This window comes from Rhinolophus sinicus, linkage group LG04 (assembly GCF_036562045.2).
Source record: "Rhinolophus sinicus isolate RSC01 linkage group LG04, ASM3656204v1, whole genome shotgun sequence".
Lineage (NCBI taxonomy): Eukaryota > Metazoa > Chordata > Mammalia > Chiroptera > Rhinolophidae > Rhinolophus > Rhinolophus sinicus.
In genome coordinates, this window is record NC_133754.1 from 114,126,878 (window position 1) to 114,150,916 (window position 24,039).

At 38.1% G+C, this 24,039-nt stretch overlaps 1 protein-coding gene across 1 annotated transcript in view; it reads left to right on the top strand.

The window, feature by feature from the left end:
• Window positions 1-19,563: 19,563 nt before the first annotated feature.
• Window positions 19,564-24,039, top strand: part of ERCC6L2 (ERCC excision repair 6 like 2) — a 141,306-nt gene continuing 136,830 nt past the window's right edge. The window contains exons 1-2 of the mRNA XM_074330256.1: window positions 19,564-19,780; window positions 20,479-20,613. Of these exons, the coding sequence (XP_074186357.1) occupies window positions 20,574-20,613 (40 nt within the window). The 5' untranslated portion in view covers window positions 19,564-19,780; window positions 20,479-20,573. The remainder of the gene's footprint in view (window positions 19,781-20,478; window positions 20,614-24,039) is intronic.

Genomic DNA, 24,039 nt, shown 5'->3' on the forward strand with positions numbered 1-24,039 from the left:
GTTTAGGTGCCTCGGAGTTCAGCACTACAGAACATACAACAAATAACTTTGCTAGAATTGGCAGGACAAGTATTTTTCATCACTTGCTGTTATGAGCTGAATTGTGTCCTCTCCAAAATTTGTATGTTGAAGCCCTAACCTCCAAGTACCTCAGAATGTGGCTGTGTTTGGAGACAGAGTTTTAAAAGAGATAATTAAATTAAAATGAAGTCATTAGAGTGCATCATAATCCAATTTGACTGGTATCCTTATAAAAAGAGGAGACTAGACGCAGACACTTGCACAGAAGCAATACCAAGTGAGGACACAAGGAAAAGACAGCCATCTACAAGTTAAGGAGAGAGGCCTCAGAAGAGACCAATCTTGCCGACATCTTGACCTCATACTTGCAGCTTCCAAAAGTGTAAGAAAATATATTTTTGCCGTTTAAGCCAACCATTCTGTGGTATTTTGTTATGGTAGCTCTAGAAAACTAATACACTCACCTTGTCCATTAAAAAAAAAATCTATATTTTTTTAAGAAACAATAATAGTCTGTTGGAATTGAATGCTTGCGCTTTCCACAAACAAAGAAATAAAATTGACTTGCTCATTGGAGTTACTTATATTTTTCATCTGACTACTAAAGCCTCTATGCTAACAATAATTTCTACTTCTTATGTTGAGCATTTTCCCCAATAACACTTTCTCATCGTAACTACTGGATCATATTATTAAAAATCATGACATCGGCATGTTGAATCATCAAGTAGATTTATGCTTGACAGAAGGGAGAGCTAGGACAATATCATTCTTTTTTATACCACTTAAGATTGGAATCTGATTCCTATTATTCTGATCCATATGCTTCTACTTGTGGTACGACCACACAGGCTTTGACGGAATATTTGTATCCTGGAATCTTCTGAGCACTTATGGTTTAGCCTATGGCATCAAATTAATAAATACTGAGAAACATTTCAACCGTCTTCTCAGTAAGGAAAAGCTAAGTATAGAAAAGGTCTGTAGGAAACTCACTATTCCTAATTGAAGCCCATTCGAATCTCATACAAAATATTAGGAGGAGACATCTGCAACATGGGGACATGGGGGTGGTGATTCGTGTGGGATTGGGGAAAAGGGAAAGTAGCCCTTCTGAAAATATGATGGGTTACTTATGAGTCCATCTTGAAAGAGTAATACCTCCTCTTTCAGTATAGTAAATTGTTATTAAATACCTAGATCCGTGGCAAGATTAAAACAACTCCGGAGGCATAAAGATCTTCACCAAGTACTATTTTCCAAATTCACTAACAACTATTTGTATTGTAGTGAGGATGGGGCAGGGGAGAGAGCTACTAGATTCCAACTATGAAACACTGAATCTCACACTGGATCTCTATCATGTGCCACTGTGTCCCTAAGTCTTCATTTATTGGTTGGCCTATGTGGCTGTCTCCTGTGGAGACTTAATTTACTTCTATTTTTTAAAGACCAGTTTATTTTCAAAATTAAGTGGATTTCTGTTTTGAGAATTTTAATTAAGATGTTGACCTCCTTATTTAGCCAGACTGTTTGTTCCAGCAGTGTCTATTAAATCAAGGAGGGGGTTGCAAGTCATGGAGTGGTCACAGCTTGTTTTAAACTGTCTATTAAACTGTTTATTAACGTGGCCAGCAAAGAAACTGCTCCCACAAAACAGCTGAATCCAGGCTCATGAATTGTTTGCGCTCCTGAATAAGTTTTATGAACTTGATGACACCTTCACTTTGTTTCAGGTTCACTAATGCTTGCATTTATTCTACATATATAATTAGTTAGACTTAGGAACCTGACCATTCAGAAAAATTTTAGTAGGAATTGATGATTTTTCAGCCCAGTTTATTGGTTAATTATTAATAAATCCCCAATCAGATCTCTTGATGATAGATGACAGTAAAAGTCTCCTTGCACTTCTCTGCCAATGAACAGTATTACTCTGTGATTACACATGGATTCAGACAAATGTTTTCTTCCTTGACGCCTCCTCTTTTGATTCCTAACCTAGTTTTTCAATTTAGATTATTTATTGCTAGAACATTAGCAGAGACATTGCCCAAATTAGGAAGGCTTAAAAGATTGTTTGACCAGCATGCCTCCAACCTGACATGAAATATCAGCACGGCATTTCTGCAGCTTCGGTGTCAGAACTCCAAGAAGGCACAACAATGAAAAATAGTTACTAATTTCAAATGGTTATTGAAACATATATTCTAGGTGATTTCATAAAAATCAGTTAGGTAACCTGCAGTTGCCATCCAGGAAGGAGGTAACAATAAATGTATTCTCTGAAGTCTGTTATCATTTCAATTTTTAATCTTTCAGGTGTGCTGGAGGAGTGAGGTAAGGAAAGTGCGTGTCTCCAGTGGCGATAAGAAAAGAGTAAACATTTTTCTTTGTTGGAGAAGAGCCAATAGTTTTATTTGCCTAGAAAACCTAAGGCCTGAGAAATCAAAATGGATAGGATGCGTTTAATAAAACAACAGAAAAATACTTGGCGAGGAAACTCTAATTGGTAGGTTAGTTTCACTCAAAATTGTAAGGTATGTGGATTTTGTCTTTGATGCACCCTCACTTTCTTCCCTCCTCCAAATGTCAATGATCACGATATCCACAACTGACCACAAAATACTCATGCAGAGCTGGATGCTATAGGTTGTTCTAATCAGGAATCCACAATCTAAGATGGCGAACTTGCATTCTAGTCAAAAGACCACTCAGAGGCCATTCTTTGACTAACACTTGAGACTTTTCAAATCAGCATAGTGAATGTGGAAAGTGGGATTTTATTGATGAAAATAGTGACCTGTTGACTGTCATGATAAATTCTATAAATGAGCTCTAAATATTGAATTTAAAAGCATTCAAGATGCATGGATTGGCTAAAAAAAATTTTTTTTTTTAAGTTTTCATTGGGAAATATTGGGGAACAGTGTGTTTCTCCAGGGCCCATCAGCTCCAAGTCATTGTCCTTCAATCTAGTTGTAGAAGGCACAGCTCACTGGCCCATGTGGGAATCGAACCGGCAACGCTGTTGTTCAGAGCTCGCACTTTAACAAACTGAGCCATCCGGCTGCCCCCAATCTTTTTTTCAACTGTCCCCCTTGAATGTAAGGGTGTAAGAGTCCAGTGAGTCTCAGTCTGGGCCCTTTGCCATAGTGCCCCAGCTGATCCCTGGACAGTCCTGTGTCCCGCCATTGGTTAAGAGTTCTGATGAGCGAACTAATAAGGTTAACAGAATTCTGCTTCTAGATTATTGTCACATTTTTCTCAAGTGAGCCTCGCATGCAATGTAGTGGTCAGAACACCTAAGAGGGTAGGATTCTGGGACCTTGTGGAGCTTATGAAGCAGATGGTAAGAAGTGTTTGGGGCCTGCTTACCTGAGAATATGTGTTTGATAAATGTTTGTAAGGTAGAATTTGGTGATACTTACTTTCATTGTAACCTGATGGTGAGGTTGTAAGAAAGTCACTAGCCCTTACCCACATAAAACTTCTTCCTTAGCTGCTGTTGCCTTAGACTACATAGAACCTAAGAGTGGTGCACCGACAGACTGGCTTAGGTCATTTTGGAACACATGCCCACACCTAGTTCACGGTCTGTTTCTTCTTTTCCTAGTGATCTTCCTTTTATCCTTTCTGTGTATCTTCCTTAAACCATACAGGCCTTCCAGGGATTCTGTGCCCTATGCTATCTTCCATCTCTCAGTCCTCTCTTCTGTCTCCCCCCCTCACCCACATACCAAGAGCAAACTGTTAACTTACTGTTAAGGTTCAGTTGCTTGTAATCTCCAGGGGATTTCTATCTTAAGCCCAAGAAACAAAAATAGAATTTCAGGCATCAGAAAGACAGTAAGGGAGGCATTTTAGGGTCAGTCACCGCCCAACTACTTTAACATATTAAGGCCAGACCCTGGCAGTGCTGTGCAGTTAATGGGAGGGGCAAGTGGAGACAGGAGAGCACTGGTCAAATCTGGGAATGGCTTGCCTTTCGTTTTCTGATTTCTCCATCCTGCACTTGCTTGCCTTTTCCTCCTCATCCAGGATTCCAGGCTCTGAACTTCCCCCAACCTTCTTGTACTGTAAAATCTCCTTTTACTGTCCGTTTCCTTAGCATCCAGAATTCTGACAAATCATCATTGCAAGGATGTCAGTGAAGCTCATGGGTTCGTGTGTTATTTTAAAACGACCGATTTAATCATCACCAGGGCATTTCGTGCTCCAAAGCCAGTGAGGGAATCAATAGAGGAAATGTTAGGCATCAGAATAGTCCAGAGAGAAGGCAATTTTAAATAGAGGTCCTTGCCTATGTCCCAAATGTACACTATGTGCCTATCAACATCAGCGTCACAGATTGCTGGTCACCAGTGGTGACATTTTATTTATAAAAAAAAAATACTAGACTTTCTGTTAGGGATTTTTTTTTTGTTTTATTCCTCTTGCTTTCTAGATTGATGGGTTATCATTATTATTTTTATGATAACTGTGATACAATGAATGGACGTCTTGCCTCTCTTTCTCTTAAGAATGAAAAGTACTTTCTGTAAAAGAACATAAGTATATATACATTTTACATTAGAATATTTCCATTACATTAATGGAAGATGAGCTGGTAGATGTTTTTAGTTTTTCTCCCATAGACAAAGATACAGTAGCACATGCTGTTGGTGTCCTACTGGCCTTTACCACTTCAGTGCTGGCCTGCCATTCTCCAGCTGTCAGCAGCTGCATCTCTTTGCTGATAATAGGCAAGGCCACTCTTCTCCACTCTTTGGAGGCAGAACTGCCCAGGGCATCAGCCATCCCTGCCATCACAGACTCTGTAACGCTTCATTGTAGTTGGTGGATAAACACCCCAGCTTCCCCTACCTTCAGCGGTGTCACACCTTTGTACTGTTATACTTTGCCATGGGTCCTATACCATTTCCCACAGTTTCTCCACAAAATTAAGCTACAGCTTAATTCCAGGAGCAGTGGGCTTAATAAGGTGCCCTTAACTGGATGTCACGTCTTACGTCTTCCCTGTTTTGCTGCTGCACTCTCTGCTCTCTCTTTCCTGTACCAGTGGTGTGCTACTAAAGCAGTACTCAAAACACAAAGAAACAAACAAAAAAAACAAAACCAGCTCTGATGTGTAGCAATGGCTGATGTCCATGGTGAAAATACTCCCTCCATGGCCTATGTCAAGCTCTCAAAGTGCCATCACTGAACATGGAACTGAGAAGAGATGTGCACAGTTAACTCTTCCCAGCCAGTACCTGCCAATTCCAGCACGCCATTCCCCATACATCCTAAGTAAACTCTTTGCACTCAAATCCTTGTTTCTGGTCTGCTCCTGGGGGCACACAAAGTGAGATGGAAAATAAAGTTCAGAGAAAGTAGGTAATTTCCTTAGATGTGGACACTTGGTAGGTGGCTGAAAGAGTGCCTTATCATTAGTGTAACAAGTTATATGGTAAGATGTGATATTATTACATTAGTTACTTAGACTTTCACTTATATGTCAAGTAGTAAAGTAATAAACACAGATGCTTTTCTGTTGAAGTAAAAGGAATTATTCTTTTATTATTATAAAAACTGTAAACCAGATAATAAAATCCAGTATTACAATGTTCTATCATAATAGTCTGCCAAAAGTCCTGATTTCTCTCCATTTTTTGCTGCATCAGTTTCACTAGACTGATGTTTGCTTATGTACTTAGTGAGATTAATTTTATATAGTAAGATTCAGAACCATAACATACTTATTGTATTCTTTAGTAGAACAGAAATAAATTAATCATTTTTGGGCTTGTCCTTTTTTAAAAAGTCGCTAAAACACATTTAGAACCTCATAATTTTTGAGAGCACTGCCTTGAAGTCAGGTCTTTACAAAAATTTTTTTCCACTGCCAAGAAATTCTAAGCAGCTAGGCTCCTTTTCCTTTTCCTTTGCAACATGGGCCCCATATTGCCAAGCACACAAAGCCTCATCTGCAGGAATTACCCTCAACTGTGCAAAATGCAAGGATTTCAACCATCAGAAACATTCCATCTTGGCCTCCTGCAAAAACGGGTCGCCGTGCCAAATATGATATGTGATATGAATCGGATGCTAAGAGAAACTTGGATGACTGATTCATACATGATTCTTAGTACTTCCAACAGTCTTAAGGATTGTTCTGGGCTCCTCTGGTAGAAACAAACACGAGTTTCACAGCTAAACAGTATATAATCATTTCCTTCAACTCCTCCTTAGCTATATTGCTATTTATGGCTCTGTCAATATCCTCTTCCATTTAAACCCTCTTTGAATTATTTTTTTCTTTAGTAGATTGCGCCAAAGTTGCTCATCTTCTACCTGAGGAGTCCAGGACTATAAAGCATTTCACGATTATTAATGAGGTAATTTGTGTATGATTTTGTGGCATAGAAGTAGATACTGGGTCTAATCAGGCAAATTAAGAGTGAATAAATTGTACACTAGGTCATTAGCAGACTGTTTGGGCTTGGGAAGAGATATGGTCATTTTGTTCATGCAAAAAAATAAAAAATTTATCAAATGCCTACTTTGTATTGGGAACTGGACTTGCTAAGAGTATTCTAATGGAATACGGAGAGGTTAATATCTTACTGTTTCTGTTTCTTTTTTAACCTTGGTCAGTGTTTTGCTTATATCTCCCTCATAACATATTTCATACCATGTCTTGCATTTATTGATTTATGTATTTATCTTACCCCTTTGTTAGATTTTAAGCACTTTCAAGACAGATGCTTGCTCTTATCTATATATCATTTGTCTAAATGCCATGCAGATATTTGAGAAAAATCGTTAAACTGAACTGAATTGAGGTGAATGCCTGTTTTTTCAGGCCTGTGTTTGAGCTTGCAACAGGATTTAGGACTCCTGACTTCATATTCTCAGTTGCTTTACCCTCTGTTTATAACATGTAACATAATTTGTGCTGTAAATGCCTTTTTGTGTCTAAAGAGTTTATGGTTAATGGGATGACACTCCTGCTTAATATGGCAACATGTATGAATGCCTATTTGGATAAGATTTTTTAAAGTGTTAGATTTTATTCTGAGTCAGCAGATTGATTCTTTCACTGTCTCCTATAAATGTGGCCCAAAGTTGTGGGTGGCAAAAATGCAGCCTGTGGACCACATGTGTTCTCTAGGCCTATTCAAAACACGGAGAGCTCTTGCATTCCAGATGTAACCCAGGCTTCTGGTACAATTTGCCTAAGAAAAGCCATGCCTAACAGATTCTGAGCCAGTGATGAGGCTGGTCCCTGAAAAATGCATTGCCTACACTTACCCCCCGCCCTCCACTGTATTTAGCCTTCAACCCAGTTCTCAAGCTTCGGCCTGTTTTTAATTGAGTACTTGGGATTCCACAAGAAATCTTTGCACACGCTTTTCTATTTCCTACTCTTTTATCCAAGTTGATTTCATTCTTGTGCCTTCTTTTCTTTATTCCAAACCTCTCATCTCCTCCTCCATTCCCCATCCCACCCCCACCAAAAAGTCAACCCAACACCCTGTCTGGACCACACTGACAACTTTTCCGTAGCCTTGCATGAAAGAGATAATTCTGCAATATGAATTAAATTGGAGTGTATAAAATGGATACCACAAGAACAAGATTAAAACCAATCAAGCTTGTGGATGATACATATGAGTATGTGGCATATGTGCTATCAATTGCTCCTCCCACACCTATGGTGGTCAATGTTATCCTGTCCTGGAACTTTAATCACTGAGCCTGGACACAATTCAAGAATCCTTTTTGACAGTGAATTTCAGGTGTCTATTACCTTCGGTCAGAGTTGGCCCACAATTTGGAATCTTCTTTTTTTTTTTTTTAATCCTCTTTTGAATTCCTCTTCTTGTTGGGTGGGAAGAACTAGTCTTTGAAGGAGAGTTTTCTTCAAGCATGCTTTCTAGGTCAGCAGCATGAGCATCACTTCAGAACTTGTTAGAGGGAAATGTCCGGCTCCAACCCAGACCTATAGAGTCAAAAACTCTGAAGACAAGGCCCAGGAATATATGTGTGTGGGGGTTATTGTGGTAAAAATATATACAATATAAATGTACCCTTTGGACTATTTGTATAATATACAATTTATTGGCATTAACTATGTTGATATTGTTACATAAACATTACTACTATCCATTTCCAGAACTCTTTCATCATCCCAAACAGAAACTCTACCCATTTCTCCCACCCCACTCCCAAGTCCCTGGTAACCTCTATTCTACTTTCTTTCTGTCTGATTTGCCCATTCTAGGTAACTCACACAAATGAAATCATACAATATTTGTCTTTCTGTCTGGCCTATTTGACTCAGCATAATGTTTTCAAGGCGCATCTATGGTGTAGCATGTATCTGAATTTTATTCTTTTTTGCAGCTGAATAATATTCCATTGTCTGTATACACCACATTTTTTTTAGCCATTGAATGTTGATGAATATTTGGGTTGTTTCCACCTTTTAGCTATTACAGACAATGCCACTATTAACATTAGTATATGAATACAGTATATGTCTCAGCCTCTGCTTTCAATTCTTGTGAGTACATACTAAGAAGTGGAATTTCTGGATCATACAGTAATTCTATATTAATCCTTTGAGGAGCCACTACATTGTTTTACACAGTGGCTGCACCATTTTACATCCCCACCAACAGTGCACAAGGGTTCCAGTTTTTTCACCTCCTTGCTAACACTCGTTGTTTTTGTTTTCTTCTGTCTTTCTTTCTTAAGTTCAAGAACCACTGTTCTAAGTATATGTTATCCTTTTTCTTATACTGAACCAACCTAAGTTTAGGACCGTCATAACCAAACGGCCTTCCCAATGCACAGAAGGCGTTTTATCTTGAAATTATGACCAGTCTCACTCATGGGAATCCTAGACAATAAGAGTACTCATATCAAAAAGGAAAATGTTACCAATTTAAATCCATTCTTGTTATAACCAGTAAGTGAGCCACTGAATTTCTTATTGCCCTTTGAGAGTTAACCACAAAAAAAGACCCAAGACATTTGGTTAACTGGGCTGAAGAAATAAAGTTTTCAGATAGATACTCTTAAAAAGGTTTATATACACTCTTTGAAAGATTTTACTAAACTTAATCTTAAACTTGTTTATGGTAAGTAATGTTCATACCAAGTTTAGTGTAGTGAGATAAGAAGACTAAAATTTTAAAAACTCTGCTGAATTTTGGATTAAAGTCTGATTTGAACCATGCTAAATTGGTACTTAGCTTTCAAGTACTAATGAAAAAAGAATCTAACACATCATAAATAAATCTACTTGTATAGTTAAAACCCAGCTTGTGTACAGCCAGGTTAAGTCAGCCACATCTAAGTGTGGTAACAATATGCATATCCAAGCTTGGTAGCAATCCCTATTAATTTATTGTCAGTGTAGCCCTGGAAAAGAGAGAGTTACATCAAAGCTGCCAAACATTTAAAAATTCAGCAACACAGATTGATTTCTACTTACTTTTTAGATATCCAGGTTTATTTAACTGACAAATTAGGCTTTATTTTTTAGTTAACAATATCTTTCAATGGTCGGCCATCATCCAGTCCTGAAGTAAATGTTAGTTGATTAAAGTAGTAAAGGTTAAAACGTTTAAACCACATGCTGTAGATCTCAAAAATCAAGTCAATATGTGTAAAGGGAAGAATTATTAGAGGATTTATGAAATCTGGCCCGAACAAATTAATTCATCAGTTTAGCCAAAGGTCTGTCAATGAATTCAAGAACCTTTTCAAAAAGGGAAACATCTGTTGCAATTTAAGTTTCTGTTTATAAGTGAATGTTGTGGATTGCTCTTCCTGAAAAAGAATACAACAGTTTACACAAATGTATTTGAAAGATAATTTGAAATTATTCTTGGTCATTGAGGACCAGGAGACAATCCTTAGGGGATTTGAACTATTCCTGCACTCTCCACCCTCTTGGTGATAGAAGGGAATTTGAACCTCATTGGGACTGAAAGATGGTACACCAAACCATGATGCCAATCGTCTAGGAAGAGATCACTGTCAAATGAGTATGCAAAGCCTCTACCTACCTGTGTTGGATTTATTTAATTGATGTATTGAAATGATGTAGTTAATGGGAGATTTAAAGGTAGTTCTCAGCATATACATATATATTATATGCATACATATATTCCATGTACATACATATATACATACATTTCTGCCTTACATATTTATTTAGAACCTAACCTTCAAGCAAGAAGAAATTTCACTGTATTTTGAAGTAGGTAAGGTGGGTATTACACAAATTTAATAGATAAGGAAGCTCAGAATCATTGCATGAATTTGCACAGCTATCAACTGGCAGGACTTAAACTTGAACTAATGTCATTTGATACTGGGGCATTGTTCTTCCTGTTGCAACACATTACCTTCCTAGCCATTCCCAGCTGTGTTTTCATAAATAATGAGGGCTCATCAGGGGTCACTGACCCTTGTTACTCAAAGTGTGATCTGTGGACCAGTAGTATTGGCATTTCTTGAGAACTTGTTAAAATGCAGAATCTCAGGCCCCACCCCAGACCTAATGAGTCAGAATCCACATTTTAACAAGATCCCCAGGTGCGTATTATTATTTGAGAACCTGTTTTAAAACTTACTTTAGGAAACCAATGCTAGACTGTACATGCTAAAAAAGACCTGCTGAAACCATTAAGATTTAATTTCAACTTTCAAAACAATAACTTTTTTACATTTCAAAGATGTATAATGATTGATTTTTGTGGATTTTGTTCTAGATTTATTATTCACTAACTATTATGGGCTTGAGACCGATTAATTAATTTTTATTTAAAGTTCAATACTACACAGAAGAAATTTGAGCAATTTATTGTTAAAAAGAGTCTTCAAATCAAGAATAAAGCTTTTAGAAAGATTCTGCTATTTGAAGTTCAAAACTCATGGTATCCTCTATCCCTTTCAGCTAATGTTTGATATACTCTGGGTGTTCTTGGTAATGTTTATGGTTTTTATCATAATTAACCATGGCAAGTGTGTAGCTTTTAGTTTGCTCAAAAAATGGGGATCCCAGTTCAATATAGTCACTAGCAGTAGGCATGAGTACAGTAAGTCTTCACTTAACATCGTCGATAGGTTTTTGGAAACTGTGACTTTAAGCGAAATGACATATAATGAAACCAACTTTACCATAGGCTAATTGATATAAACAGGAGTTAAGTTCCTACAGCATATTTCCAGTTACAAAAACATCACCGAAGTTCTAAATAAAAACTCAAAACACTTCTCATATTAAACATTGAAATAAATGTGAGCTATACATACATTTAATAAAGATTAATACAAATAAGATAATTCTTTTCCAACCCACTTATTCCAGTTTAGAGTGGTGGGTGGCTAGAGCCTATCCCAGCAGCTTAGGGTGCCAGGTGGGACACACCCTGGACAGGATTCCCCTCCAGCAGAGGGCACACACACACACATGTTCAGACTGGGACAAGTTAGACACACCAGTTCACATAATGTGCACATCTTTGGGATGTAGGAGGAAACCAGAGTTCCCAGAGAAAACCCACACAGACATGGGGAGAACATGCAAATTCCAGACAGACAGTGATTGGCCCTAGTGGGGAATAGATTTGTTTTGTTCCTCATTAACGTTGTAACAAAAGGACATTGAAGAAAACAATGTCATTCTAAGATCTGCTGTACTGCAATTGGAAATAATTTCATTCCAAATTAAGACAATTCTTTCTATTACTTATTTCTATTAGCTTCCTAAAATTAAAACCATTCCTAGGCAAGGATATATTTTTATTAGCACAAAGGTAGAACATAACTTCTATTATCAAAGACCTTTATCAACCTGTGGTTTCATAAAGCTAGCCCTCAAAAGCAGAATTTGATGACAGTCACTCAATCGTTAAATTGTAGTTTTGAGGTCTTTGTGAACTGCACATTTGAACTGGCTTTTAGGAGAAACCTACAGCCATGTCCAAGAAAATACCAGCCATGTCTTCTGGTATCTTCTGTTCAATAAAGATCCACAGAATCAAATTTTGAAATTCTTTAATTGTGCCCCTGAGTTACTTAAGTGTAGAAGAGCCCCTGCCTTAGATGGTGCCATTCTCACCATGAGACTTGGGCATAATCAGACATGTCAAGGTACTTGCTGGGCTCCCAGGGGTCTATTCGTATGAGAACCCAGGGAGCTCTGGTGGGAGCTTGGAGGGTATGGGTTATTGTAGGAAGAAAGTGTTAGTGTTTAGTTCTTTCTTAACTAACCTCACAGGTAGCTGGAGTAGAAAGAGGCAGGCTGGAATATTCTGGAAACAGGTGGGATTCAATTGGCAGAGCAAGCAAATGGCAACAGACATAAGATAAAGGGGAAATAGAAGCCAAATATCTCAGTGTCAAACTCAGAAAACAAGAAAAGTTTCAGATAAGTAAGTTCACAATAAAGGGACGTAAATAGAAGTTAAATACAGCATGGAATGAAAATGTACGTGCCACCATTCATCATCCCACACAATGAGATATGGCTACACATGCAGCAGAGTGGCTAACATGAAAAGATTAGCAGTTCCAAGAGCTAGTGAGGATGTGGAGCAACCGGAACTCCTCTACATTGCTGAAGGCACGCTATACTGGTACAGCCACTCTGGAAGACTCTTTGGTAATATTAACAAACATATGACCCAGCAATTTTATTCCTAGGTAACAAAAATAAGTGCATATCCTAGTTTCCAGTTTGGCATGCAGGAGCTTGGAAGTTATCTCACTATCCTAACAAGTAAGAAGCTGAACAAAGAGAAAAATCAACAACTTGTAGAAATGCCAGAGAAGTGAATCACAGGGCAAAGTGATAAGATGGGGGGATTGTAATGGTGGCACTAAATCTTCTATTTTGAGATTTGGACCTCTGGTATAATTCAATTTAACAAGTGTAATTTAGCTTGGGACATTTTGAAAGCTTTCTTTTCTTTCTTTTCTTTGCCGCTTTTCTGCCAAACTTTAATGCCTGTTTACTGCACATTTACTACACATACCAGTTTTAATGTTTCTATTTACTTCGGCCTTACATGCCTGACCCTGAGACTTGGGAGAGGCTTTTGCATCTGCATGGGATCCACTCCTGGCTCCAACTCCTGGCTCCAACTTAAATCAACATAACATATGCAAAGGTTGCGATAACCAGTTTAACTGCACCTTCCCCCACCCCAGCGGACAAAGCTGAACATAATAGAAGATCCCATTATAGGTTGAAGCAATTTACATCCTGGTTAGAAAATATAAAACTTCAGAAGAAACGAAGACTCGAGGCAGTAGTTTCCAGCAGACTCTGCCCAGCCGACCTTCCTCTTACTTTAATAAATCTTCCTTCTGTATTTTTACCTGCCTCATGAATGCTTTCACAACCCATGAGTGAGCAGCCACAACATGAAGCACTACCTTCAAAACTGGAAGGACAAACGGGCAAATACAGAACTCACATGAAACCTCTGAGCAGAAACGTCTGTGGGAACCAGTACTGAGGATGGAAAACCTGAATTGTAACTGATAAATTACAGTTCAGCCTTCTTGCTGAAGGGTCAGTGTGGACAAGTCTGAGATTTAAAAGTGGAGGGGCCCAGTTATGGGGGAGGGGCACAGTTTTGTGAGTTTTAACAAGTTCTCTTGGAGAATATCAGAGAGAAATCCCCTCATGCTTCTGGCAAAGGAGAGGGGAAAAGAAACCATTTTGAAATAAACCAGAGAATTCTGTTCTTCTTAACAAGACCTGCCCTCAAGAGAAACTATTTTACCAGAGCTTAACATACTGGATTTTATCAGAGCCTAACTGATGTGGGGGAAGGGAAAATCCCTCCAGTTTACTCTAGCCATCCTATTCCATCTCATGAGAGAGGAAAACCTGAGAGGCACTTGGAGGTTTACAGCCCGGGGGCACAGGCTCATCAAAAGATTGATATCTATTTGTAAGACTATAGAAAGCTTGGCCTCCTCTGACACCACATTACTACTAAAAGCCCAGTACATCATCATGTCCAGCTAGCAAGAAAAAAATTTACAAGGCATACCAAAATGCAAAAACACAATTTAAAGACACAGAGCAACCATCAGAATCAGATTCAGATATGGCAGGAATGTTGGAATTATCAGACCATGAATTTCAAACAACTGTAGTTAATATGTTAAGGGCTTAAAGGAAAATTGTTTTTCTAGTCACAATACTTCTGACACCAAATGTGTGGGTTTTCCATACCGAGCAATTCTCCAGTTTCAATGTGGATACCAACTGGGTGTCCTATAATTTAATTCAATCCAATACTAACTTCCCAGGGTTAGCACAGACCCCATAGGGCTCAGTCCCACAAGACCATTTCCCACTTCGGATGCCAATTGCAAGTAGTGGGTCCCCACGTTGTCCAACTTGGCTATAAATTAGGAGTTCCCACAATCCTCTCCTCAAGTTTGATAATTTGCTATAACAATGCACAGAACTCAGGGAAATCCTTCCCTTACATTTAATGGTTTATTTTAAAGGATACACATTAACAGCCAGGTGAGAGGTACATAAGGTGAGGTCTGGAAGGGTCTGGAGCATGGGAGCTTCTGTCCCCATAGCTAGCTTGGGGTGAGCCACACTCCTGGCACATGGATGCCTTTGCCAACCTGGAAGCTCTTCAAACCTCATGCTTAGTGTTTTTGTGGATGTTCCATTAGGCAGATATGATTGACTAAATCATTGGCCATTGGTGCTTAACTTAATCTGCAGCCCCACTCCCCTCCCTGGAGTTCAAAGAGTAGGGCTGAAAGTTCTAACCTTCTAATCACATGGTTGTATCCTCTGGCAACCTGCCCTCATCCTCCAAGTCACCTTACTAATGTTATATGGTGATAACTTCAGATACAACACCAAAGACACAATCCATTAAAGAAAGAATTGGTAAGTAGGTCTTCATTAAAATTAAAAACTTCTGCTCTGTAAAAGATTCTCTTAAGTGAATGAGGAGACAAGCCAAAGATTCTAAGAAAATATTTGCCAAAGACACATCTCATAAAGGACTGTTATCCAAAATGTACAAAGAACTCTCAAATCTCAACAATTAAAAAAAAAAAAAAAAAAAGATTTAAAAATGGGCCAAAGATCTGAACAGAAACCTTGTCACAGAAGATACACAGATAGCAAACAAACATATGAAAAGATGTTCTACACCATATGTCATTAGGGAAATGCAAACTAAAACAACAATGAGATACCACTACATACCTATTATTACAGAATGACCCAAATCTGGAACACTGACAACACCAAATGTGGAGCAACAGGAACTCTCACTCATTGTTGGTGGGAATGCAAAAGGGTACAGTCATTTTGGAAGGCAGTTGGCAGTTTCTTATAAAACTAAACATACTTTGACAACCCAGCTATTTATTGTACTTTTTAGTATGGACCCAAAGGAATTGAAAACTTATGTCCACACAAAAACATGCACACAGACATTTATAGCAGCTTTATTCATAACTGCCAAAACATAGAAGTAAACAAGATGTCCTTCAGTGGGTATATAGATAAGTAAACTGTGGTAAATTCAGACAATTGGGTATTATTCAGTGCTAAAAATAAAAAATAAAAATTAAAAAATGAGCTATCAAGCCATAAAAAAACATAAAGGAAATTTAAATACATATTACTAAGTAAAAGAAGCTAATCTGAAAAGTTTATGTACTGTATGATTCCAATCATTTGACATTCTAGAAAAAAACAAAAGGAGACAGTAAAAGAATCAGTAGTTGCCAGGGATTAGGGAGGAGGGAGAGATGAATAGGCAGAGCACAGAGGATTTTTAGGGCAGTGAAACTGTTCTGTGTGGTATTATAATGGTAGATACATGTCATTTGTTATACATTTGTTAAAACCCACAGGATGTACAACACCCAGAGAGAACCCTATCGTAAACTATAGACTTTGGGTGACAATGACCTGTCAGTGTAGGTTCATCAATTCTAACAAACGTACCCTCTGGTGGGGATGTTGACAGTGGGAGAGGCTGTGCACGTGGGGGCAGGAGGTATATGGGAAATCTCTACACCTTCTGTGCAATTTTCCTGTGAACCTAAAACTGCTCTAAAAAAATAGTCTATTAAAACAAAACAGAAAAAGTGCATCTGCCCATCAAAAGACATATTTCTAACAAGCAAAGCAGCATAATAGAAATATAAATGGTGGCATTTGTGTACAATGAAATATACATGACAAGAACAAACTAGAGCTGCATGCAACAAAATGGATGAGTCTCACATAAGAGACACAAGAGAGTACATATTTTATTGTTCCATTTACATCACGTTCCAAAACAGGGAAAACTAATCTGTAGTGACAGAAGTCAGGATCACGTTTACCTTTGGTCGGGGGAGGTTTGAGCTAGAAGGAGGTATGAAAGAATCTTCTGGAACGCAGAAAATATTCTATATTTTGATCTTGGTGGTTGTTACTGTGAACAAAAAGGAGGTTACCTGGCAGGCCCGACAAGCCAATACTAAAAGTAACCACAGGGGATGTCCTGATCATAAAAATTCCTAACTGAGTGGGTTATAATAGGAAGTCACATCTTATGCCTCTAACAATAGACTAACAGTTACCTTGAGCAAGCCCTGTCCATTGTTTTTGTGCAGTGGATTTCATAAACCTTCCTTACGTATTCTCCTTTAATTCTAATGTATGAGATGAATGGCAAAAGTACTACTCCTTGAAGCACTGTCTCAGGCCTTTGAGATTTAGCTTACAGGTCTGGGCCTTAGCCACAGCTCAAATAAACTCTTTAAACCTTTCTTTAGGTTTGGAATTTCTTTCATCAACGTTACACAGGTGTACTCATATATAAAATTAACTGAGCTGCACACTTAAGATTTGTGCACTTGGCTGTACAGCATGGAGTATTTCACTCAGATTTTCCTTCAGCTGGGCCCCCACGTTCTCATGCCTGGGTCACAGGATGAAGGGTATATGGGGTCATCAGCTGAAATCTTATGGGGCATTGACAGTCCCGGATGCAGGCAGCTTTGGTGATAAGAGGCGGCGGCAGCGCCAGCAGCAGTGTAGCTGGCTCTCTGTACAGACAGCAGTGTCCTCACCTTCAGGCAGATTGGGTGCCAACATCAACAGCTAGAGCAGCACCTTTATTTAAAGAGGTTTTGGCAATGGGGGCATCACCGCTGTTTTTGATATTTGTGGAGTCTGACTGGAGACTTCACCACTGAGGTGGAAGGAAAACAAATGGAAGCTACCTTATGGGGGCCAAGAGAACAGTTCATAGAAGCCACTCCTTCAGGAGACTGCTGTGCATTTATACCCTGTTTTACACGAGAGTTCTGAATCATTTGAGATGGAACACAGAACCAGATGGATGAAGAACAAAATGGCAGCCTCATTACTGATAGAGCAATGGGAGCAGAAAGTGTAGAAACGTAAGAATAGGATTCCTAGTACTTAACCTCTGGTTTAGACAGGTTTATTCATCCATTAAAGGCAGTGCTGGGAAACCTAAGCCCCCTGCTTCCCTGAAATGACAAAGCCTTTATGATTTACCTCATGATCAAGAACAGCCTAAAGCACATGCCTTCTGCGAGGAAGCGACCCCGCGATAAACGAGGAAGGAGCTAAGATCTAAATGCTCAGTTCATTAACCCAAGCTCCCTACTCAGATAAGCCACTACTTCCCAGAGAAGGAGAGACTAAGGCAGCGCTGTGCCACACGAACAGATGTCCTCTCCCGAGATCATCAGGAGTGCTGAATGAGTGCCTTCCAATAACTGCCCCAGACATCTGGCAGGGATGTGAGAATCTGGAATTTCTGCAGAGCAAACAGGGAGTTGTCATTATAACTATGGCCTATTTTTAGTCAGATGATGGCATGCCCTTGGAATTAGGTTACAATAGGAATGGCACACCCTGCATTTAGGACATTTTGTGATAACATCTGGTGGTCATCATCTTATGTCAGGGTCCTCAGAGGATAGCAGCAGGCAACAGGAGACAGATGATATTTTTTTTGTCTATTTGTCAGAAGAAAATAAAAGGCAGCATCAGCTTTGGATTAGAATGTAATTGCCACGACTCCAGAAGCCTCTTGCCCCATGATGCTTGGAAAAGGAACATGAGGTGGCTCTGTGGTATAAAAGGAGATACATCCTCATGGAGGATGCTCTTTTCTCTGGATAGCCAGATCCCCCGGGAAGAGGTCAAACCCAACCTCTCTCCCAACTAAAATGGGAGCAGGATGCTGGTCCAACCTTCTGGGCTAATGTTCCAGTCATAAAGTGTGGAAAAATCTCATTGTGCCCAGAAAGGCACATGCTTGTACACACACACAAAAAAAATGAGCTTAAAAGTCTAATGTCATTTCAAGATAGGAGAAAGGCAACTAAATTACTATAAAATTTTAACGTAAAGATGGAATTGCCACAATCGCATGAACAATGTGTGAAAAGTACCAAACTTCAGGCACTTTACAAAAATTGTGCTTGGGACATCTTATTTTCAGTTATATGCTTTAATACTTTTGTTGTTGATTTTTTAAAACCCAAATTCCAGTAGTCCATAGCAACTATGCCATGACATACAAATGGAGGGTTTCAAATCCTCTGCTAGGCAGATTATCAAGCCAATCGCTAAGTGCATCCTTGGGAGAGCGGAGATGTTATGGCAAAGGAATCAGAGAGCCTGGAGGTACACAGAGAAGATACGGCCAGAAGGAATACCAGCGAGGAAGGGACTGGGACTACAAGAACTACAGGAAGGAAGGAAGGGGGGGGGGAAGAAAGGGAGGAAGGAAGGAAGGAAGGAAGGAAGGAAGGAAGGAAGGAAGGAAGGAAGGAAGGAAAGAAAGAAAAAAGGTTGTCAAAATTGCCCTCATTTCACAATTTTGCAAAGGATCTGGGTCTAAACTTCTAGCAAATTAAGATGGAGAATTTATAAAACCATAATTAGATATTTAAGGCAATTCTTCAAATTTTGCTTTAACTCTTGCATAGCTTCCTCTAATTCTCTGGATTGTTGCAGTAATGAGAATCTGCAAACAAAAAGACATACTTCATAGAAACAAGAAGAAAAGAAACTATGCTCTTTTGTATCGGCACTGGTTTTTTTCTCCCTGCGCTCCCTGAAGAAGCTCATTCATGGGCTTCTTCAATTGTCCTGAGTCTATGGGAAAGGGTATTTACCCGTTAGTCATTGAATGCCTGTTTCTACCCTCCTGCACTACTGGTCAAGAGAAGCAATCTTTTCAACTTCTTAAAAGTCCATTTTAAACATTCCTTGTATGACTCAGTTGGCGTGTTCACTGGTGACGAGCAGTCTCACTCTGACTAACCATCTTCTTCTTTTGACATCTTCCCACAGAAGAAGTGAGTTGCTGTTTAGAAGTTTCCCTTCAGGTGGCTTTTACCTCAGTCACAACAACAAACCAATTTTATAACGGGAAACTTTCCTCAAGAGATCAGAACGTTATATTAATGCAAAGTGCTTACTGCTACCAAGTTCTACCTCTTAAAATAGCAGAAGACAATGAATTTCTGTGGCTGTAGGGAGTTTTTCATAAAGTTCTTTACTTGGCAACCAAGAATAAGACTTTCTTTTAGGTTTCAGATTTTCAAAAAAATAAGAACATTCCTCCTAAGAAGCTGTCATCAGCATCAAGGTCTCTGAACGCAGCTGACTGAAAGAGGGGCTTCTGCACGCAAGGTGGAAATCTACGTTCAACTGAAGGTAACCAGAAAGCTAATATTTAATGTTAGGTTGCCATAAGATCCAGGCCCTCTCTTCCTAACTGCCCAGAAGAACCTTGTGTATTATTCATAGTGGGTTTCAAAGCAGACCTGGGTCATCAAGCGCGTAAGAACGGGTAGGCAGTGAAGGCAGAAGCTCTAGTGCAGGATGCAGCTGCAGTGACGACGGACTAGGCTTGCAATGTGATGGCGAGACCATGACTCCGTACTTGCTGATGCTCCCAGGGCTTGTTGGAAAACACAGGATATTATAACAGATTTTCACAACATATATTTAAAATGAAGTGAAAAGGCAAAAGGAAGAGACAGGTATATACAGGAGTAGAACAAAAGAAAGCTAAATAGGAAAAAAAAGAGTAACTGAGTATTCATTGTAGAGGGAATAGCAAGGATAATTAAAATTATTTAACATCAATTATTTAAATTTAAACCTTTCATTGCTAATTTAGGTCACAACACATGGCATAGTTGATGCAGAGACCTTATGTTAAATTATATAATCACAATTACAATTTATCAAAAGCCTCTAAATTAGATACTTAACTTATTCCTGATCACACTGCTTACTATTGTATCAAAAATGTCAAGGCCGGGGATTAAGGGAGTAACTTTTTATCATCATTGCACAACACTAACAGATATCTCTTCAGCTCAATGTTTCACTTTTATATTGAACAGGTAGACTAATTTGCTACTAAGTTTGTTTCTCTGGCCTGGGCTGTAAAAAAGCAGCATCCTCTGGAAGCATTTTGACTTACTGCAGTATTACAGAGATGCCAAGACACAACTCCAGTGAGAACCACACTTACTCAGGTAAATTCACCTAACTCATACGTTATGTTAGCCACATCGTAAAATATGTATTCAGTCATTCCGCTTACAAAGATGGTTAGATTTTATACTAAGCCAGAATTTCATTGGACTCCTATCTAAAATTTATGTGAAGGTTGGATGTTGGTGATATTGCAAATAATTAAACATATACTGATCTTTATGAGATTGTGTAGTGCTCTAAGCCATTAGCATCCTTATTTATCCTGAGAGCATACATAATACGTATTCAGAAACACGTATTATGTTTCTGATATTGTATGGCTAGCTGCCTACATCTTAACGACGATTACCATTATTTTCTTAGCATTTTGTTTAGTAATAGGCTAACGGCATTCTTTGTAAAGAATGCTAGTCATTCTTCAGTTTAGCTCTGCATCTTTAATAAAGAAAATTCCTTTAGACCCTTTTAAAAGAATTCTAAAAGGACCTACCTTTGATTATAAATGTTTAAATCATTTTTGTTTCTCCCAACTGCTTATTATGAACATTTTCAAATATATAGAAAATTTGAATAAAAACACAATGAACACTCCTGTTACTCATATATCTACCATCTAGATTCAACAACTGTTCACATTTTGCCATATAAACTTGTGTGTGTGTGTGTTTGCTGAATCCATTTCAAAATAAACTGCAGACTTCACAAAACTCTTTCATAAATAATTCAGCTGTATCTCCTAAAAACAGAGCATTTCACCATATAATCATAGTATCATTAACACCTCCAAGAAAATTAACAATAATTCTATAATATTATCTAATACCCAGACCATATGCAAATTTCTTCATTTGTTCTTCAAATATATTTTATGTAATATATTGTATAGCTGAGTTTTTTGGTGTCTTTTTAAATTTAGAACAGTGTTCTTCCCAAAACTCCTCACCACTCAACACACACACATTTCCTTTTCTTTGGCATTGAACTTTTAAAGTGTCTAGGCCAGTTGTTTTGTATAATGTTCCACACTCCAAATGTGCTTGATTATTTCTTCATCATGTCATTTAATTTGTTTATCTCTCCTCTGTATTTCTTGTGAATTTTAAGTTGAGTCTTTTAGATATATCTGAAACATTTGATCTGAGTTACAGCTGCTTATGTTGGCTTTTTTACCATTATGTACATAAGAGTTTATTGCCCTTATGCAACAAACTAAAATCTTTCTGAATTTGTAAAATATGAGTGCTACTAAGTGAGACCTCTCAAAGCCATCAAAATGGCTTTATGATTTCTTAGCAAAATATGTATTATAACCCACATTGACCTACTGAATCATGACATTCATATTCAACCTCTTTGCATTCTTGTAATTCAAACAGTTTTATTTAGAATGGGGTATACTACACTTAAAGTCATCATTTTCCTGTCAGTGTGCCATCTTTTCTCCCTTAGCATTATCTGTCTTGTGATTTTTAATTAAAGACACTTTTCTGTATTCATAGGCAGTTGAAGTCCTAGAACTATCTAGACGGCTTATTATCTGCTTCTAGAATAATAATATCTTTTATGAATATCTAAAAATAAATGCAATTTAGAAAAATAACTAAATTTTTATTGCACCAACTAAGTGTCAGGGAAATCTGTATGCTACTTCTATAATGTGTAATGAGTAACACAAAGCTGGGCTCTAAAGAATTGTAAAACTTGTAATTAACCCACATTACAAATATCTGTAAAACTGATGTCTGAAGGTTTCAGAGTGATTGCAAATTAAACTAATTACAAGTCTATTACAATTAATAAGTTAGTTCTTTAGACTCTTCTCAGGATAAGATGAAAGCTCAATGTTTATTTATAACTGGTTTGACTATTTATGTACAATGTTTGTTTTAGGACATTTTAACCTTTCCAAAATTCACCTTTTAACTAGATACAGGGGGGAAATTAGCCTTATATAGATGGCATACATGTTTCTGGCCCAGAAGAAACAGTAAAATGTACAACCTGAGTTACTATATAACACCTTGCATCTGAGAATCATTATATACAGTATAGAAGAGGATTAAAGCCAGAAAAAGTTTTCCTACCCATTTAATTAGTCATTTAAATTGAGAATTAAAAAAAAGAGCTGGTAAGCCCTTGAGGTACATTACCTGGTAGAGGAGGCCAATGTTCTGAAAATCAATTTACTAAAAGTTAATTTACCACTTTGCCAAAAATTAATTTTAGCTGATATCCTTCCTTCTTGCATATATTTGCCCGTTGGGAATAAATTATTCTTACATAAATTAATTCATTCACCAAGTGTTTATTGAGTACTTAGTATGTCCAGGCATGTTCTGTGTGTTGTACCCATAACAGGGAGCATCAGTAACAGAAAGTCACTGCCTCAGCACTTAGGGGGGATGAACGATCAACACATAAAATATGTAAAAATAACATCGGGTAGTGGGTAGTGATAAGTGCTACAGTTCCCTGTGTACCTCCTCTTCCTTTCTTTCCAGACTAGGTATCAGTGGACTAGATCTGATTTCCATCTCCTGGAGAGCAGCCAGGATAGGGAGTGACACTAATATAGTCATGTGTGGATCCATGGTCCCTACCCTGGAAGAGTGATGGGGGTGCATCCAGTGAAGCATCTGACAAAGTGGCATTTGAACAGAGACCAGAATAAACTTGGAGTGTGAGCCATAAAATATCTGAGGAAGAACAGTCCAGTCTGAGGGAATAGCAAATGCCAAGAACCCAGAGACAAATTCCTTAATCAATACTTAGTAAAAAGAAAAACTACAGTAGAAGAAATGGTCAAAAGAACACTAGACTGTCTATGTCCTCACCGGCTACAAGTTGAATATTCCTCAAAATGTGCCCATTAATACATACCTTTAATATATCCAAAAAGAATATTTCTTAAAATAAACTTTTGATAAATTTGGCAAATTCAGCAAATTGATTATCGATCAGACAAAGAGACCCTTTGCTAAATTGGCATATAGTAGTCTGGCTTTCAACCAATTAATTCCTGGCCAATTTTCCTAGAGTTATATATACTATAGAATAGATGTTTAATAAATGTTTATTGGAAGAATGGTAAGAAAAACACTGTATGTGAAACAAAATGTCAAGGATTATATTGAATATTGTATCTAAAAGCTGTAACATACTGGAACCTAATTTGGGCTTGGAACGAATAATTTCCCTCTGCTATTTGAACCCATCAAAAAACTATATGCAGGCCTTTGAACTGTAGCCACACAAAACCTATCTCTGTCCCAGTCTATCTCCTAGTACCTTCCTTTTTATCTTTGAAGGAGGCCCTGGAACTCAGCTTTCTTTCCTTTCTAGCTGAGTTGCTTCCTAGTCCTTGAAATTTTGCTCCCTACATTACTGCATAATCTCCCTAATTTTTCATTTTCTTCTGCATATGAAGGTAAGCACATAGGCCCTTCTAATTGTAAGAATCTTAT